The sequence below is a fragment of the Melanotaenia boesemani genome, chromosome 22 (genome assembly GCF_017639745.1).
Source record: "Melanotaenia boesemani isolate fMelBoe1 chromosome 22, fMelBoe1.pri, whole genome shotgun sequence".
In the NCBI taxonomy this organism is placed as follows: domain Eukaryota; kingdom Metazoa; phylum Chordata; class Actinopteri; order Atheriniformes; family Melanotaeniidae; genus Melanotaenia; species Melanotaenia boesemani.
Window position 1 is genome coordinate 20,964,963 of NC_055703.1, and position 19,997 is coordinate 20,984,959.

At 36.5% G+C, this 19,997-nt stretch overlaps 1 protein-coding gene across 2 annotated transcripts; it reads left to right on the top strand.

The window, feature by feature from the left end:
* The first annotated feature begins 129 nt into the window (after positions 1-129).
* Positions 130-19,954, top strand: LOC121633923 (adhesion G protein-coupled receptor G3-like). Of its 2 annotated transcripts, XM_041976259.1 has the most exons (18): positions 176-268; positions 1,341-1,397; positions 1,481-1,594; positions 1,993-2,124; positions 3,618-3,662; positions 3,768-3,905; positions 4,138-4,215; positions 5,661-5,808; positions 8,999-9,161; positions 10,946-11,080; positions 11,172-11,282; positions 11,408-11,444; positions 15,525-15,625; positions 15,740-15,861; positions 17,626-17,894; positions 18,011-18,104; positions 18,190-18,473; positions 19,779-19,954. In XM_041976259.1, the coding sequence occupies exons 3-18, from the start codon at positions 1,534-1,536 to the stop codon at positions 19,943-19,945; spliced, it is 2,085 nt and encodes a 694-aa protein (XP_041832193.1). In that variant the 5' UTR covers positions 176-268; positions 1,341-1,397; positions 1,481-1,533; the 3' UTR covers positions 19,946-19,954. The 2 variants fall into 2 exon arrangements, with proteins under 2 accessions (XP_041832194.1, XP_041832193.1); XM_041976260.1 differs by lacking the exon at positions 1,341-1,397 and having other exon boundaries at positions 130-268.
* The last annotated feature ends 43 nt before the right edge of the window (positions 19,955-19,997 follow it).

The window sequence follows — 19,997 nt, forward strand, 5'->3', positions numbered from 1 at the left end:
CGCAGCGTTAGTCATTCATTTCTTTAATAGAAGGATAACTTCACTCCAACAGCATAGCGTCTACAGAAATGTGTCCAAAGTCGGTCCTTTTGGGCCGCTGTGCTGCAGGTTTTGGATGTTTCTACTGCAGCGCACTTGGATCAGATTGAGGGGTCTGCCCGCTTTGGCAAAACTTGACAACAAGCTATTGAGTAAAGCCATTTAATTTTAATCAGGTGATGGTACATGGAAATATTCTAAACCTGTAGAACCGCATAAGGAAAGTGAGGTAAGGAGAAAAGATTTCTTATCTTAATTCTCTTAGCTGAATTTTGACAAAATATTTTTTTCTGAATTTTTGCTGTGTATGCTAAACGCAACTGGTGTGGGCTCAATTTAAAGTCATGAAGATTTTGTGTTTGCATATTATTTCAACCTGTATTTTTTAAAATCGATTTAGGTCACCCTGTAAGAAAATCTGCCTAACAAATTCAAGATTGTTAACGTGTAGAAGAGGATCTATGTGGTTGTTAAAAAAAAAGGTTGACATTTGCAAAGAAAAATAGAAGTTCTTTTGCAAATATCTGTTCATGGATGCAAAGCGAAAAACTGCATTCAACCTTTTGACTGAATATTGTTGCTACAGTTTGGGAATAGTGGTTAAATAGTTGATTTTACCAGTACGATTTCAGGCTTTCTATATCTATTTTATTGCCTCATCTTTGCTCACATAGGTATAATATCAATAGTTTTTTTTGTTTGTTTGTTTTTTTTTTTTTTTTAAGTAACTTGGATCCTAACGAAAGCTCACGCTCTGAGTCATTTTATGGGAGCATGATTGATATATATATATATATATATATATATATATATATATATATATATATATATATATAGTTTTCTCATTAAGCAATTTTCTGAAATAAGCTATTTTATATGATTTTACCACCAATCTGCAAGATCAGTGTGTTTAATTGTAATGTTTAACAAAAACAATAAGGTCTGAAATGCGTGCTGAAATTATTTTATAAGTCAGAGTATATTAAAATGTCATTAAGTAAGTTTGGTGAGGTTCTAAAATAAATCTTAAAAGTGCTTCATTTTATGTAATTATTAAAGTGGATGAATGTAGAAATATATCATAAAAAAGAAAAGGTATACTGATCAAGATGAATACAGTAGTTCATGTTTTTCTAAATCTGTCATCAGCCCTGATCAAGCACAAAGCTCTTTATTTTCCTGTTTTGCATAGATAACATATCATCTCCATGACATACCCAGGAAAAAAAAAAAATTTGCAAGACAAAATATTTATAACATATATATCTATGCAAAGTCTAAAAACATCATTTATCCAAAAGTTTCAGTTGCTCTTGATCACTGCTCCTAACCACTGCTTTGACTTCAACCAGACAACGGTAGGAATCAGAAAACATTTGGCTGAAAAATATTGAATGAAGCAGTAGTTTGTAGCAATGCTGTTCACGTTATTTGTCCACAGTGGCTGTTAAAGGATCACGTATACTGGCTGAGACTTAAATCCATCAGAACATCATGACCCGACTTTGCTGGCTCATTCAGTTTGTGTCAGTGAGCTTCTTGTGGACGGGTTCTTGTAAGTAAATATAATCTGTAGCTTGATTAGAATCTTAGTATCTGAGTTTGGATGTTATATGTGCTGTTGTTTAATTAAATCAAACTGAATGGTAGAATGAAATTTAAAAGTGGTAGAATAATTTGATTTATTTTGGCCATTTTAATGTCAATGTGAAATATGATCTGTCTATCCATCCAGTGTTTATACCCGCTTATTACAGGTCACCAATCCATTAAGTCATTCATTTTCTATACCACTTAGTCCAATTTAGGGTCACAGGGGGCTAGAGTCTATCCCAGCAATTAGCAAGCGAGAAGCAGGGTACACCCTGGACAGGTCGCCAGTCCATCACAAGTGAAATATGATATGAAACAATATTATATTTAAGGATAACTTTTTTTTCTTATATTATTCAGATTTTTCATCAGCAGCAGACTCCACGTGGTATCAAGTGGGACCCACAGATTGTTTTCAGAAAAATCTATGTTTGGTTGTTCCTGATAACTTCTACGGCTTCATCAGTGCATCACTTTGGAACAACAGCAGAGGTAAGCTAAATGTGTATCTTTATAACAGGTGTGTTTAATGTGTCAAAGTTAAGTATTTTGAATGAGTTCTTTGTTTTTCTATATTTTTGTTGCATCAGTTTTTTTCCCAATTGCTTCAATTTTATTTCACATATCAAATATGAACTACCTAATAGTTGTAGCTCAGGAGGCAGAGCAGTTGTCTCCCAACCTGAAAGCCGGTGGATTAATTCCAGGCTTCCCCTGACAACATGCCAAAGTGTCCTTGGGCAAGACACTGTACCCCACGTTGCCTCCCAATGTGTTTATTGGGATGTGAATGTGTGTGACAGAGCAAAAACAGTAGAAGTGCTGTATGAATGTGTGTGTGAATGGTTGAATATAAGACGGAGTGTAAAGTGCTTTGAGTGGTCAGCATGACTAGAAAAGTGCTATATAAGTACTGTCTATTTATCATCTGCTCTTACCCAAACACACAATATGGTTATGGTTAAGTGATTATTTCTTGGTTAGGTTTAGACACAGAAGCTATTTGGTTGGGTTAGGAAAAGATCGTGGTTGAGGTAAAATATGCCCTATCAAATTGCTGCCACAACATCAAGTGAAACCATTTTCATGCAGTACAAATAAAACTTAAATAAAAACAGAAATATAATTTTAAGACATAAGCATTTGTTGGAGTGGTTTCAAATATAGAAAACCATTAGACTCTATGGGTGTATATCTGCTATATCCTACAAATGTGTCTTAGGTAAGATATGTTCACTTTACAAACATGATTTTATCCCATTCCACTTTTTCCAGTGAGCAGTTCTTCTCAAAAAGTTCTTCATGCAACCCTCACTGTTACTGAGTTTAAATGAAAACATAATGTAATGTAATGATTTGTTAAGCTTATGTTTCATAAAATAAAGAAAACATCAAATGTTTAAAAAGAATGAAATATTTAGCTCTTTTATGGACTTTAGCTGATCTTTAACTTAATTTGAGCAACATGTCTAAAATAAAAATGGCTGGACAGGGTAATGTTTACCACTGTGTGGTACCTTCTTTTCTTTTAACTGCAGCTTTAAATATTTGAACTGATCAGATCCGCTGCCGAACCTTTGGGAGAAAACAGTTGTCCTTTTGATTTTTGGTTCTACCCTTTGTACATGAAAAATGTTTCGAGATTTTTATTTTAATCTTTAGAAAACATATACCAAGGGTTTACAACCTGCGGAGTGGCTCTCTGAAACTTCCACAATGGCTCTCTTTTAATACATGGCTAAAATGCTAAATAACTAACTAATGTTTGTTTAAATGTTTAGATGATAAACTTCCTTTATCAGCACTCCTAGTGCTGATCCTGGGATGTGGTCGTGTCATGTTCTCATTACCAACAGGACTGGTGTATCAATAAGCTTTATTTATATATTATACTAGATATTTCTTAGCTAATTTGTGTTTGTGACTAATGTCTTTGAGTAAATGCTGTAAAAACATGTAAAAACAAGTTCTTCATCTCTTAACAGGAGACTACTGCATAATATTTCTGCAGAAAAACAAAACTATATGGAGTGAGTTCAGCTTGCCTCTTCACAATGGAAATATACATGATTTAATACAGTTTATGTAAACTTTTTAAGCAAATTTAAATGTACATTTCTGTTTTTGAATAACAGAAACCCTGTGGAAAAACTGGCCTCAAGTAGAGAACGTGAATGGTTTTTTCCAGCTTGACATTCCAAAAAACCTGGCCCAAAAGGATGGCTTGAATATAACTTGGTATACTCATCAGAACTGCACAACAAAATCTTCAGGTGACATAACAGAGCAGAATTATTGCTTTTCTTTCTTTAACTTTTCAGTGCATATGACGAAAATGTTTGCATCTAAAAAGTCAAACAACGCAGATCAGTTTTAGGGCTGCATTTTCCATACTTTACACTCTTCAGTTAACCAACTTACGTCTAGGCTTTGCCATCATTTTAGATTGTATGCTTGTCTCAAACTAAATCTGTATGCTTACATCTTTTCCTTGAATTGAAACAGACCAGTGCAAGAATCAGACTGTGCAAACAAGCATCTGTACCAAGTCAACGTATGATGACGCATCCTGCAATACAACAAGTGAGTTACCTTCACAGAAAGAAAACATCTGAGTGAACAGATCTACTTCTGCAGGTTTCCAAGTTAACTGACTATTTTTACTTGCTGTTGAGTATACTGTGAACACTTTCTTCAAAAAGTACTGCTGCATATACTTTTGACTTAGTGATGGTACAACACAGTCTCATGAATGTTCTTGAAAGTGTCAGAAACCAGGATATATCAATACACATGCTTTGAAATGACTTTCTTTTTATTATTTGTACATGTCTACACAAAAATAATTTGCACAGAAAAATACTCTCCTGATATTTTGTGAAACTCTCCCAATTGCAGTGACAATCACTTTTAACAAGCAATGCTTAAAGGGACATTGTGTAACATTTTCTCTTGTTTACTGGCCAAAATCGATGTCTGCACGTATAAGTGGTGGATTGTGACCTCCGGTAATGATCTGAAACATTCTCGTAAACGAAGAAATTTAGATTTGTGCACACATATGATGAGTGGGCCAGTAGGGCAGCGCCATGATAGTCTGCCATCTTAAAAATACAGTCGCCAGCAAGGGACAAATAGCATGAATGCGGAATCCCTGCAAGCTAGTGCACAGTGATTGAGACACAGGAGGAGATTAGAAAATCTGTTATATTGCTTTTCACAAAAATGCAGGACTATTCACATGCTGCAGCAGCATGGAACCCGTTTTACCATCACCAAAATAACAACAAAGGGGACTTAAAAGACAGCGCGACCAGACGATACTAAAAGGTAGATCAGCATTGTGCGAGCTAGCCTTCCCCAGGTGAAAGGAGCTCAAGTAAGAGAAAGATTTTAAAAGGGATGTTCAAGTTGCATAAATCTAACTTTTTCATTCGGTTTTCTTAGACAGTGTTGCTCGTTACCATGGCAGCATAAAAATAGTTTCTTCTAAAATAAACCAGCCTAGTTGGTACAGAAGTGTATGTTTATGTGGTTTAAAATCACTTTCACAGTCACGAAAAACACTGACTTTCAGTCACGGCAAAGCTGGACTAAAAGCTGGTGGGAAGGCTTTATAAGCTGGCGTTGTGTCGAGGCCAGTTTCCCCATGGAGATCTGCTCCCCCTGTGAGAACCATTCTTCATTCTAAACACATAGAAACAATATCTGACAGTGAATTTCCATCCACCAGATGTTTCCCGCCTGACCAATTATGACCCAGAGGGAACTTCTTCATCTGATGACATGCTTTCATCAGTGTTGTCGAGGCTTTTTGACGGATGCTGACTACTGTTGTTGCAATATGTGTTTGAGAAAGTGAGATGCTACAATGTGCTATTTGTTAGAATGCGATACACGATTCCAACGTGAGATGGCATTAATTCTTACACAATGTCCCTTTAAGTCTCTTTATTGTTGAAATGTGTGTAAAATAATGTTAGCATGTGCTTTAGACTAAATCATATGTTTCTCTCTTTCCACCCCAGGTTTCAATGACAAGTATATAATAAACATGACGGGAAAATGTGTCAACTGTGACAATCCAGTGAAAGGGCCGGATGAGAAAATACAACTGAACGGAATTCTAAATATATCTGCATCTGAGCATGGAGAAGTCAATGCAAATCAAGCTAAGTAAGCCCCGTTCAGTGGAATAATTCTACTATTTTTTTAAGTGTTTTCCCTTTTGTTCTCTGAGTTTAAACAAACTCCTGGTTTCTGTGTACATCTGCACTCAGTAGATAAAAACACAGAATCATTCAGTCTACACATTACAGGCACGTCAGTCAAGGGTTCACTTAATGTCACCAAGAAATACAAAGATGTAAAATACAGAAGCATATTGTTGCCCCCTAAGAAAGTATAAAATTTGGACCTAACCACATCATAACATTATAGTTTTATAGTAAAATGTGAAACATAAAATGTAATACCAGAAGCAGTGCGAGAAGGGTGACCAGGGTGGCACTGGCCACCTGTAAAATCTGACTGGACACCCCAAGTTCAGCCTCAGGTGATCAGGGTTGCCAGCTTTGTGACATTGTTACTATATTTAGCTGGTTTTCAGACCCCTGTAGCGAACAACGAGCAACTAATTTAGTGACTTTTCCTGCTTTTTTTGAAGACTTTTGAGACTGACGTTAAGTCACGTATCGCTTACTTCTTCTCAATGAGCAGCAGGTGCTGCCGCAAGCCACTCCCCCTTCCAAAAGCATCAACAAAAGGGTCGGCCCTCACGAAACAGCAGTCCCAGCCCCCAGCTGCAGTCAGAGCAGAAGATGAGAAGATGTTACCCTCTGCTCCATGCCCAGACTAAAACTGAAACATACACAGTTGCTACTGGCTGCTCCCACCTTAGCCTGCCATTTGACAGAAATGAAAAAATGGCTATGTGAAGAACTACAGGTATAATTTCATCTAGAGTATAGCATGACGTCAAAAACCGTCTCTCTGTGTTGATCTTCAGCTCCGTGTTTTACCGGCTGTACGTTCAAGCGAATCACCACCTCCTCTCTCCTCTTGGAGCCCTCGACCATCCCTCCCTATAAAAGGCTATAGCAAGCGAGCAACTGCAGCTCATATTTTTGAAGCAAAATGGAGGAGAGTGGAACGAAAAGCAGCCGGATCTGACATTACCTCTAAAAAAACTATGGTCATCAAAACATTTAAAAAGTTAAAATTACTGTTACGAGTTATTGGCTCTTAAGTAAAAACAAAACTAGACTTAATACAAACTATAGCTAAAAACAGTTTATTTATTTATGCTGTTCTAAACATATATTTAGGGTCTTTTCTTCACTTTTTGCCTCTCCCATTACATTATTCCTCTCTGTTGCAGTGTCCATTATATTTAGGTTGATTATGCAAATTAGATCATGATTTAATTTAGTGACTTCTAGCAACATTTAAGAAAGCAAATAGCTGCTTTTCTTACTGAGAAGTTGGCAGCAGTGATTTACAGGTCACTGGAGGAGGAGTATCGAGACATCTTTCCAGACACGTACAGATCATCAGTCTCACTACACCAGTTTTAAGTAAATTTTCAGGTGGTCTCCAAACTAGTCATCCTTTAAAGATATTGACATGTGGCTGCACATTTCTAGAAACGATTTTATCCCTGTGAAGTACAGCTACTGATATTATAAGGCTATTGACTTAATTTTAGCATAAAGCTACATAGCAGTGCTAATCTAGTCATGTGGTAGCACTAGATTTGTTTTAAGATAAAAACCATGTTATATCTTCAGTCAGTGGATTTAGATACAACACATCCATTCAGTTAGTCAAGATTTTTTATATAATAGCTGAAAATAGTCTATAAAAATGCTCAATGAGTACCTCAGTATCAGCGTTACTAAATGCTGACTAAGCTAGAGCCACATGATCCAGTTTAATTTAAACAGGAGGCTATCAAGGCTGGTAGTTGATTTTAAAGTAAGCTTTGGCATGAAAATGTGAAGAAATATACCCTGGAACCAGTCTTACTTTGATTAGAAGACGGACATAGATTAGACCAAGACAGACCCCGCACTGAATGACTGATACCAATGTGGAGCTGTAGCCACACAAAACAACCAACTTACCTTTCTATAGATCTTTCTTTTTGCAAATATTTGCACTTGATAATCCAAGTAATAATATCTCTAATGTGACCACAGTAATCACAGCAGTGTGTTAGAGAGAGGAATTTCCTTTCCTACTATATACAATTATCACATTATAATGTGATAAGGCCCCATTTTTTCCTTAGGTGGCAGCAAAATGCTTCTGTAGTAAAAACCTTAAATTTCTTACGTGTATCAATAAGTTTAGAAAAAAAAACCTTAAAGCAAAAAAAATTATCATCATATCTAAAGCATGCCATATTCAATAGAATAACCTGCCTGTCAGATTTAAGTGCAATAAGACTGAATGTAATTCCTGAGCATGATGTGGACATCTGAAACAGATTGTATCATGTATTTCCACATAAAAAATACAAATTAGCATGTTTCATTTATTAGGCCTATATAGATTCATGATCCAAAACATTTATTGTCATATGTACAATGAAACACATGTGCAGCGAATATCTTACTTTGCCATCCACACTTAATACCAGAAGTCCTGCACTTCACACTCCTGTACCTTGAAGTGAGGAGGGTGAACAGTCTGGGTTGGGCGTAGGTGGGTTCCTTGAGGATGGAGGCAGCCTTCTTGTGGACTCTGAGTTGGTAAATACTTTGCAGAGAGGGCATGGGAGTCCTGATGGTCTTGCAGTCTCACCACTGCAGGCGTTTGCGGTCCATGATGGTAGCGCTGCTATACCACACGGTGATGCAGCGGGTTAGGAAAGATTCTACTTCGCAGCTGTAGACGTTGTTGAGGATCTTTAGCAACATGCCAAACCTCCTCAGCCTCCACAGGAAGCACAGCCACTGCTGAACTTTCTTCACCAGCTGTGTGATATTTAGTGTCCAGGTGAGGTCCTCACTTGTGTGGACCCCCAGATATTTGAAGCTGCTCACCCTCTCCACTCCCTGTCCCCAGATCAGCAGTGGTGAATGAGGGCTTCTCCTCTTCCTCATGTCCACTACCATGTCCTTGTTTTTGTTCTTGTGGAGGGTGAGGTTGTTTTCCTCATACCATGTCAACAAAGTGTCCATCTCCCTTCTGTATGCTGCTTCGTCCTCATCATATCATAGCGGGGTTGCCTGCAAACTTTAGGTTAAACACTGATAAACATTTTCTTTCCATTGTATGGCATCTGTACAACTACAAAAAGGTGAATCTGTAATAACTGCCTCAGATTTATGGGAAATAATATCTTTCATTCTGTCAACAGTGAATTATTAAAGGGCATGGACAACATTGTTTCAAAAATGAATGGAACATCAGCTTCATTATCATTAGGACCAGAAATTGAAGGAATCCTAGTGAAAAATACAAACCCCAAAGATGAGGGTGAAATGTCTTTTGCCTATAACTCTGACGCTGATGACCTAAAAGTGAGTTCATTACTTTAATTTCATTTGACTGAAATATGTATGCTGTGTAATTTTCAATATCTTCTGAATATGAGGATTTTCTCAGTAACCAGCAAACATGACTCAACAATCTTGGTAATATCTGGATTTAAAGACATACTTCTGGCTCTTGACTTGATAATGTTTGGAAAAGCAACCTTTTAGGCTTGGTCCTTTCTCCCCTGAAGCTGCTTTTGATGTATGTGAAAAATGGGATGTCAGAGCTTGCAGTTACAATTTTGTATCAATACTTAAATAAACAAAATTTATTTCTTTTTTTTGTTTGTTTTACATTTAGGCTGCTTTTAAGTGAACCCCTACAAAAATTACTCACTAGGAAATCCATCTTCTTGGGGTGTTTATTTATAAGTACTTTTCCTAGTTCAAAATGATAAACCAAGAAGTCTTATTTTTATCTTAGAGTTCCTGTTTGTTTTTGCATACAGTCCAGATATAAGGAGGTAAGACAAAGTCTAAAATTTTAAAGAAATAAAATGTAATTTACAGCAGTTATGTCTTAAAAAAAAGTCCAAACCTTCATACAATCCTGTGGGTAACTTTTGTCTGCAGATTTTACTTGAAAAACCCATTTCTGCTGACATTTATCAGTGTCTGTGCTATTCTTTTAAAATCTTCACAATCCCCAAAGGAAAATCTCATTTATCTGAGTCTTAATACATGACATTTTTTCACATTAGTTTGCCTTGAGCACCTGTTTTACGTGATTTTATCAAAGTGGAACACTAATCTTACCACTTATATACAGTAGCTGAGAACAAGAGACAACCTGTTACACACAAAGATAATCTATACCTCTAGCTATATACACTACCAGTCAAAAGTTTGGACAGACATTCCCATTATATTTAATTGGAAAGTCTATCCAAACTTTTGTGTTCAAACGTTATGCACCACTGTGTCCAAACATGTAGTGGTAGTGTACATTAACTCTGCAACCCTACCAGGAATTAAACACATGAGCTGCAACCTTAACGAAAAAAAAAAAAAGATGGTATGCACAAACTGCAAAAAGAATATGGCCACACGTGGTTCAGAACTACTTCTGAAAAGGAATTAATGAGTTTAGATTTGAATGCTTTAATGATGCAGTTCTGATGAAAATTATCAAGAGAGATCGTGTTCAATAGATTTTAGCTTCACTTTATCCTCATAATAAATCCAGAATAGGATTAAAAGTTATTCTACTTCCATATGTCCAAGCTCCATTATATCTTAAAGATCTGATAGTTTTGTATTTTCTCAATGGCACACTTTGCTCTCAGGCTGTAGACTCACTTCAGCGTTTCTAAAATTCAAATAGGAGACAGAGTCTTCTGAACAGGACCCTCTTTTAATGGAACCAGCTACCAGTCAAGGAAACACATGCCCTCTCTACCTTTTAGATTAGACTTAAAACTTTATTTTTTAATAGAACTTATAGTTAGTATTGGTTTGGGTGACCCTTAGCCCTCCCTTTAGTTACAGTGCCATATTAGACTGCTGGGGGGGACACCATGATACACTGGACATTTCTCTGTACATTTCTGTCTTTGCTCTTTATTCTCAAAGTATGAAAATATAAAATTATTATTGTATTTAACTTGTGCTTCTCTTTTTCTTTTTCTGCAAATGTCCCTGGTTTATATTAATGTATTAATGGTGCTTGTTGACCCATCTTTCCTGCCCTCTCCATTACAAGTGCTGTGCACTCTGCAATTCATAAATGAATAAATAAATAAGCACCCTTGTTATTTTCTTTCCTGCAGATTATAGGAGATAGAAACAAGCTGGGTGGATTTTCAAGAACTGTCACAGTGTCAAAAGAAGCTTTTATAAAGGCTATGGGACCAAACTCCTCTACATCATTTGCAGCTGTCTTTCGATTCTTAAATCTGACTAAGGTACAAGAAAAAAATTCAGTTATCAATTTGATCTTAAATGCTGGGTTTACTTTTAATCTGTTATGTGTTTGTTTTACTTTTTTTTTTAAAGGATGAAGCCAACAGCACCATTTTAGGTGATGAAGTTGTAGCAATTGAGATGGGAGAAGCCATTAAGAATCTTACTGACAAAATAAACATCACTTTCAACAAATTTAAATATGTGAGTCCCATGAAATAAATTTTTTGTACTTATATATATATATCTATATATATAGATATATATATGTATATTTCAACAAGATCAGTGAAGTGCACATATTTAGTCCATCTTTGTTTCATTCACAGAATGGGATTCCACAATGTCAGTCTTGGAATGGTACAGGTAATTTCATTTGTTAAAGTGGACATATCATGCTTTTAAATTCTTCCTTTTCACAGGTAAATCAATGCTTTGGTCTGAATTCCTGGTTATTCTAGCTCCACACACCCCTTGTGAACCCCTGGTCTGAGGCGCACCTTTAGAGCGACTCGTTTTGATCCGTTCTCTTTAAATGTGAATGAGTCATTTCATGCCCCGCCTCCCTCCAGGTCGCAGAGAGTTCCCCTCCACCCCATTCGGCCATATTTGTAGTTTGATAGCAGCACGATTATCTACCGGCAGAGAAACTTTCTATCGGCAAGTTTACTAGCGATGTCAACAACGGAAAACATGTCCGTCCATCCTTACATATTCGAGTCCTCCTCTCTCCCTTTCTGTTCGTCCCTCTCTGATAAGTTCCCCATACACTTCCATGTATTTTTTATCATCCCATGCAGTCTCTACTAGCTGTTGTCCCCCCACCCCCAACACTACTTTTCCTACTACCACAATGTGAATAAGATAAAAAAAGGCCTCGACATTGTTAAGGTGTTAGCTAACGCGAGCGTCAAAAAAGTCAATGAATGCATTTGGATCATGGTTTCCCCTACACAAGGCAAAATAACAAAGCCAAATAATTTTATTCAAGGCTCACATACAGTTATATCCTCAGGTAGGAAGCTGAAAGTTAGCACACAGCACTAACAGAAGCAGAATGCACAACGCTAATACTATCAAAACAACGGCCGGTACATCATATCAACAGACAAAATGCACGTCTAAAATAAAGCTTGACGTAATTTTAGTGTTATTTGGAGCTTACTGCTTTGCTGTGTCCGTAGTTTCCATAGAGAGAAGGAACTAACCCCTCATTCAGACGCAGTCTTACTGCAAATCCATGTTAATACTGGCAGAGATTGCTGAAGCACTCATCCTTGAATTGCTTCCTGCAAACAAAAAGAACTTTCCCCACTGATGTTGGTACATTTCTGTGAAAAATTAAATGCAACCAGGCACTTCGAAGAGGCTCTGATGCCGGGGGGCAATGTAAGGAATTGTGTGGCTTGATACACCAAACAACCGCACATTTTGACTTGTCTACTGGTAACTGCGGCATAACTAAACGTGGACTACAGAATCGCTTTGAGGAGAAAACAAAAAAAGAAAAAAAAAAAAAATCACAAAATTGGATACCTGAAAGTCCATGACCTTATTTAGCAGACCCACGGCAAATACTGTGACGTAATAGATAAGAAAACTTAATAGAGAATAAAGAAAACTAAACAGACTAAAAAATATGACCCAAAAAGAATATAAAGTTATACAGCATCAGGAGAGAATATATTTAAATTTTCTGCATTGATAAACACTAATAGTGTTTGTATCTAAGGGCTAAAAAAGTGGGTTTTTCATGATATATCCCCTTTAAAGATTCACTACTTAACTTTTACCATTATCTTAGTGACTTGCCCCCTATCATTGACTAAATCAGCATCCATTTTGCCTCCTACCTGTACTGTAAATTCTCTCCAGAAAGTAGAAAACAGTCTTATGTTGACTCTTTTCTCATTTCTTGCTCTGACTGACTCTATTTTGTTTCCTCTTCCTCTGATTATGTCTTATAACATTTCTTTGCTGAATCAGCAACAGTGTGTGTTCAAAGTGGCCAGTTTGTTTACATCTGCTTGCTAGCAAGAGATGGATGTGCAAAGCGAAACTCAGCTGCAACATATGGGTAGTAAGGGCTTCAGAAATGCACATTATAGATGTCACTGTGCCATCAAACCAGTTTGAAAAGTTTTAAGGTCGAAAAGTTACGGATTGTGTCTTTAAAGAGGCAAAAAGCTAAATTTTTTTCCTGTGAGGTTTGCTGTTGTGCACGACCTGAAGACCAAAATAAAGTGTGTCATGAACAACACCTCCCTCTACCTCTTCCTACACCCACAACCCGTCTGCAAAGAATCTGCATGAGGGAACACAACGAGCATCACATTATCACCACTTTGAAGATCATGTTGAAGTAATTTAAAAGGTTTATGTTGTTATTTACCTGTCCAGGAGAAGAGCTACCTCCACAGTGCAATCATCTTTAGAAATTCAGGGCCAGTATAATCCAGGTTATGTAACTTCTTCACCTATGACTGTAGTTTTGTAGGTTTTTTTTTATTTATTTTTTTTATTTGGGGAACATTTCATTCTGCTATCGGCCATTTTGCTTCGAAAATATGAGCTGCCATTGCTCGCTTGCTTTAGCCTTTTATAGGGAGGGCGAGAGGAGTGTGGGGGCGGTGATTCACATAAATGCACATGAACGTGTGGTCGGACCGGCTGGTAAATCCTGGGTGGGAGATCAACACAGAGAGATGATGTGGGACGTCATGCTACACTCTGCATTTTTCATTGTAAAACTGGTAGTGTGCACTTTGTTTAATCTTCCAATATAGAATTTAAAATTTGTCCCCAGAGATTCTCCCTCAAGACCACTGTGATGGTTTTGTTCTCCAGCCCTTTGGAGGTAAATTGCAAAGACTTGGTGAACAAAAATCTGACAAGATACTTAATTTATGCCACTCAACAACCCAATCCAGCCTCCTTGTGTAATATATGATATGTGACAACTCTACATGTGCACTAAGAGAAGTATAGTTCGCACAAGCAGTAGCAACTGAGGTCTCTCAGGGTGCTTTGCATCATGTAATGTCTGTTCTGCCCCATCTATCTGATACTGTTATTCCCCTAAGCACATACAGCCACTTCTACTTTTCACCATCCTTCTGATTTCTTATTCTTACTATTGTCTTCTCACTATACTCTGCTGTCTGACCCCAATCCCAACTTTAAAGGTTTTATTTATTTCTATTTTTAAAGAGAGTTTAAAATGCATTTCTTATAATCTCCTGACTGTAAACAGATAAGTCTGAATTCCTTTTAGTCATTATGTAGAAAAGGGTTGCATTTGAAGTCTTCTTGTGACGTTATTACTTAGACTGGACTTTCTACATGATTTTTCCAGCTTTAACTGATAAAAATTGGTGTCTAGTCTGAAGCAATATTTTGGCTTTGATCTTTTCTCTTTATTTATTTATTTGCCATGGTGATAGAAACAGAAACAAATGTGGTGAAATAGCCTGTGGTCACAAAAAGTGAGACTAAGCTTTGGCTAATTTGCATCTGTTTTGTTTGAATCATGGAAATCTAAAATAAACAGGGAAGTGTAGGAATTTGCAGCTGTGAAAGTGTGTTGTTGTCCTTTAAAAAGCTACAGTGGCCACGAGGAGCAAAAAACAATTGACAGAACACCTTTTTTTTCCCCCCCCAACTTCTGCATTTTCTGAAATCTTGCAGGCGCTTGTCTTTTGTTGTATTTTCTGAGGGGAGTACTTTAGAGCAAGGTGGTCAGAGCCAGGATATCTTATTTATGTTCTGTGTGCGTTCCCAAAATGGGATTTTTTCATTTAATTTGAAAACGATTCCACACTGAATACATCGATTTTTCACCATTTCATTCACTCACGAGCAGCAAATTGTTGCAATAAAGTTGCATGAATTGTTAGTAAAGTAAATTAAATTGCTTGTGTGTCCTTTAAAGTAAAGGACACACAAAAATTGTAGAAACAAGACAGGTGAATCACTTTATCTACTGTCACCTATGGTTAAAACAAACAAATAATTCAACTTTGATCATTGCAAGCTGATACTAATTTCAGTCTAATTTTGCTGGCTGAAATATTAGCAGATACCGATGAAAAGGTAGCACATTTTAAAAGAAAATATAGATCTAAACTGAAGATAAGGTCATGCAGAGCAGCCTATGGTCAGCATCAGTTACCATGGTGTCATAACACAACATGCACTGGCGTATTGAAATGTTTTGGTCTCCAGCATAACATTTTCCAGAATGTATTTAGTGTTCATATGTAGACATGGCTATAAAAAAAACTCCACATTTAGGCCCATCATACCTTAATAACTCATAAATCTCACTTTGTGAGTTCTCTGCTTTGTTATGTTTTCTAAACTGCTGTGTTTTTTGTTTCTGCTCTTGAATTCTTGATGATGCTTGAGCAAAGGTGATGCTTGTGTTTTTTTTTATTTGTCTTACAGGAGGTAAACCAAACTGGACAGATGAAGGATGTGAAACTATTACAAACGAAGGCAACATTATATGCCAGTGTTCACATTTGACATTCTTTGCTATTTTATTGGTACGTGCTGCTCTACACTGTCCACTTCCACTTTCTTTGTTAGGAATTCTATAAAAACATTGCAATTACCTGTTATGGTTAATGGGAAAGCTACTACTTCTTCTTTACTTTCAGACCCCTCTTAATGAAACCATCTCAAGTTCAGACTTGAACACACTTACCATCATCACACAAACCGGTTGTGGCTTGTCCATGTTCTTCCTTGCCGCGATGTTCTTCAGGCACTTCCTTTTAAGGTATCAATAAATGAAGTTTATTTATTTGTATGACTGTATAAATGCACAGAAAATCTTAGTTAAAACTCTGTCCTATTCAAGGAAGGCTTTGCTTTTCTCTGCTACCACAATCAGGGTTTATATGTGTAATAAATCAGTGACAAAAAGCTAGTTCTATCTTTAAGAAAAAGAGGAAAATGTCTGAGAAATATTCTATAAAGCTCTGCACAGAAGCCATCATAAATTCAGCTAGAAAACACCCTTGCTTTTTTAGGAAAATTACTGTTCCGTAAGTTCACGTAAATAAGCTCAAGCAGCACACTGTGGTCAGGTTATGTAAAAGAATATTTAGAGTAGGAAAATTACATAGTTGAATCGTGGCTTTGTTGTTTGAGTGTGGAAAAAACTGTAAGGCATCCAGGTGATGCCTCATGCAAATACATCACCTGTCAGCTTCCGTCAGCTTAGTCAAAAACGTAACAAACGCTGCTTAGAAATGCAACACATAGTGTTCTTAATTATATATACAAAATAAAACCACTTATGACTTGAGTTTTAAAATGGAAATAAAATTAGTTTAAAGCAGCACTACTGAATTTTGGCAGATTTTAATACTTTGGCGCCCCTTAATGAAGGCTAATTTGGCATCCATCTTGCATCCTGTGCCTTCTCTGAGCTCTCTTCAGGGAGTTAAATACAGTCCAATACTCACTTTTTTGCTTTCTTTTTCTTGTTTCCTATGGTAATATCTTCTTGTGTTTAATTGTTAAATCAACTGTGATGCGCTTTCAAAATGGCCAGTGTGTTGATATAAAGTTACTAGTGTGCAAGACAGCGTCATAAAGCAAAATGTGAGCTTTCTCAGCCCTGAGATGCTGTAAGGCAACAACAGCTCCAGGAATGTGCATAATTAATGTCAGTGTGCCATCAATCATCAGTTTTAGGGTCGGAAACTTATATACTGCTACTTTAAAGTTGTAAGTCAAGAGTCACCAACACTATTTAACTTACTTTCTGCACCTTCTGATTTCTATAAATACTAAAATATGTGAAAACAGTGAAAGATTATGTTAAATTTAAGTGATCATTAAATTTTCTGAACAAATGAATAAATGCTTTATTTGAAATTTGGCCTTGAGGGTTGCTATTAAATTATCAAAAACCATTTCAACAACATTACAAATTTGGGCAAAAAATATCCACAAAACTGGATTAGTGATTTACTTTTTATTGCACGAAATAAAAATTAATAATACACACAATAAAATGTAAGTTTCAACAAGTCCATTTTTAAAGCATGCATAATGCACGTAGAACTACAAAAAAAATCTTGATGAAATGTGCCAACTTAATCAGTATCTTGTTGACCAATAATTGATTTGTCCCCATTAGCAAAATGATGGATTACAATATTTCTAAGAAGCCACTTGAAGCCTTAAATTTGTTCAGTCATTACGAACCAAGCTGTCCTCTATAAAAGCAGATTAACCTTGATTAATATAGAAGCTCTGAAAGACAATAGTGAAAAAAGTTGTTTGTAATCTCTTTCCTATCTGACCTTGCTTGTTGTTTTCACCTGTACTTCATGTCAGAGAACAAGATGAAAACAGTAAATATTTTGCATTTGTGACATAATGTATATAATACATATAATAATAGAATAAAACATATAATCTATAATACACTGTTTGCTTAAAAATCTATTTAACAGTGTCTGCAGAGGAATGATTACATTATGTTAACACTAAATGTGTATAATCTCTGTTCATTTATCCATCCTAACAGGAAGACTAAGGCTGGTAAAGCCACAATGATCCTCATCCAACTGGCCATGTCCATGTTCCTGCTGAACTTTACCTTCCTGATAAACAGCTTTGTAGCAGGCCTAAAGAACTCTGTGGGTTGTACGATCATGGCGGCTGTCATGCACTACTCTATGCTGGCCACCTTCAGCTGGTTTGCTGCGCAGGCCGTCCATCTCTGGTTGCAGATATACAAGGGGGGAAGAATTGTAATCCAACACTACATACTCAAAATCTCGGTTCTTACCTGGTGTGAGTAAATGCTGATATTCTTTTATGTTTAAAAAGAGATTAAGTCAAACTTTTTGACGTTTAACATGACAGTGGACATGGCCTTTGCAACATGTTTTTACCGTTTGCTTTTGCAGTACTACCGGGTACGATTGCAATTGTCCTGCTCATCTTAGGAAAATACGGTGAACAGACCATCTCTGCTGATGACCCTAAAAACAATGCGGCTATGTAAGACAGAAAATAATGTTGCATACCATACCATCATGTTTATTTTTAAAATTCAGAAAAGACTGATTCATTTTTATTCTCCAAGGTGCTGGATAAATGACAATGCCGTCCACTACATTGTCGACATAGGCTACTATGTGTTGGTCTTCCTCGTCACCTTCTCTACGGCCATCTTCATCATAACCTGGCTTTTTTGGCTCAAGAGATCCAAAACGAGTGGCACACAAGAAAGCCAAACTGGCAAAAATATCGTAATTATCCTGGGCCTGTGTTGTGTGCTGGGTATCACATGGGGTTTTGCCTTTTTGGCCTATGGTGCCTTCCGTTTGCCTGCCCTCTACATTTTCACAATCCTCAATTCTTTCCAAGGTATCTAAGCTTTGACTAACAGATCTAAATAATCTGAACAATTATCCTCAAGTACAATTTAAATGTCATACTTTCCACACAAGGTAAAGATATTTATTAATATTATCAACTGAATAAAATGACTAGAGGTTTGATTTGTTAGCATGTACAAGACAACTGACTTCTACAGCCTTATTTTTATGCACATTTGCAAACTTTATTTGGTATCAATGCTAATTGGATTTAAGCACAGTTAAGAGATACAAAATTGAGATGCATGATTTTATAAGCATGTCACTAGTATTGGCCAACAAATACTTAAAATTTTAGTATTGCATCAGTCATGACATGCAAATGAAGTCAAAATTGGCTTGTTTGTCACCAATTACAGGATTGCTATGTGTCTCAAATTTGGGCCATCATAAAAAAGCATAATTAATATCTCAATTCAGTCAGGGGAGACTTTAATATCATATTACCACCTGTATCAGCTTTGCCAATTGGTTTATACATACACATATATATATATATATATAGCATATTGAATATCAGCAAAAATGCAATATTGTACATCCCTGACACAGTACAATTGAAAAGTTTGGTCGCATCTACCCATTTATAAGACTGAACAAGTGTGTTCAAAAACTGACTCCGTGTAGCTGTATAACTAGTGATTAATAGCTTATATGAAGCTATAATTATCATCCAACTTCATTATTAAAGCTAAGATGAGTCACAAAAGAAATTCTGAAATAGACAATAACTTTGCAAACAGTACACAGGTAATAAAAGATGTAAATAAACTGCAGAAAACATAAAAAAAATAAAGCTAAGAAGAACAAATGACCAACTGATGTCACCATATGCTAAGTTGGTTAAAATTTTAATCAGTCAACACTGGCATAAAACGCTGCAGGGACTTTAGCTCATGTTGGGTCCCTACTTACAATATTACCCAGGATCAGGATTAGCTAGAACCTGAATTAACGCTCAAACCTGCAACCAGATACTTTTTCATACATCAATACAAGAATGCTCCACCACATACTTCCAGGTATTCATTTCTTGGTTTGCCAGTAGAGGGTGCCAAGATGACTGGATAATACTCTCCCCTCACATGACTTCAACCCTATTAAGAACTTGTGAATGATTTACTGTAAGGGAAAAACAGAATTTAGAAGCTGAGTTGCAGCTTCAGCACCAGTTTATGAATTTAATGTTATTTAAATCATATTTTGTTAATTATTCATTGTATTTATTTTAAGAATTAGACTGACACTTTAGAACTTCTTTCCTCATCTTTGACCGCCTCTCTCCATCTGCCAGGTTTCTTTTTGTTCATCTACTACTACAAAACCAGCCATGCAGGTGGGACAAATGCCAGTGAGAGCAACCACAAGAACTTACAGAGCACCAGCAGCACCAGCACCCTTAATACATTTATGGATACCTTTGAGAATCCCTATGAGAACTCTTCCTCTAAAAAGAAATAAGAGGTGGACAAACTTATACACAAAAGTTCCTGTTAGAGATGACTGAATGAAG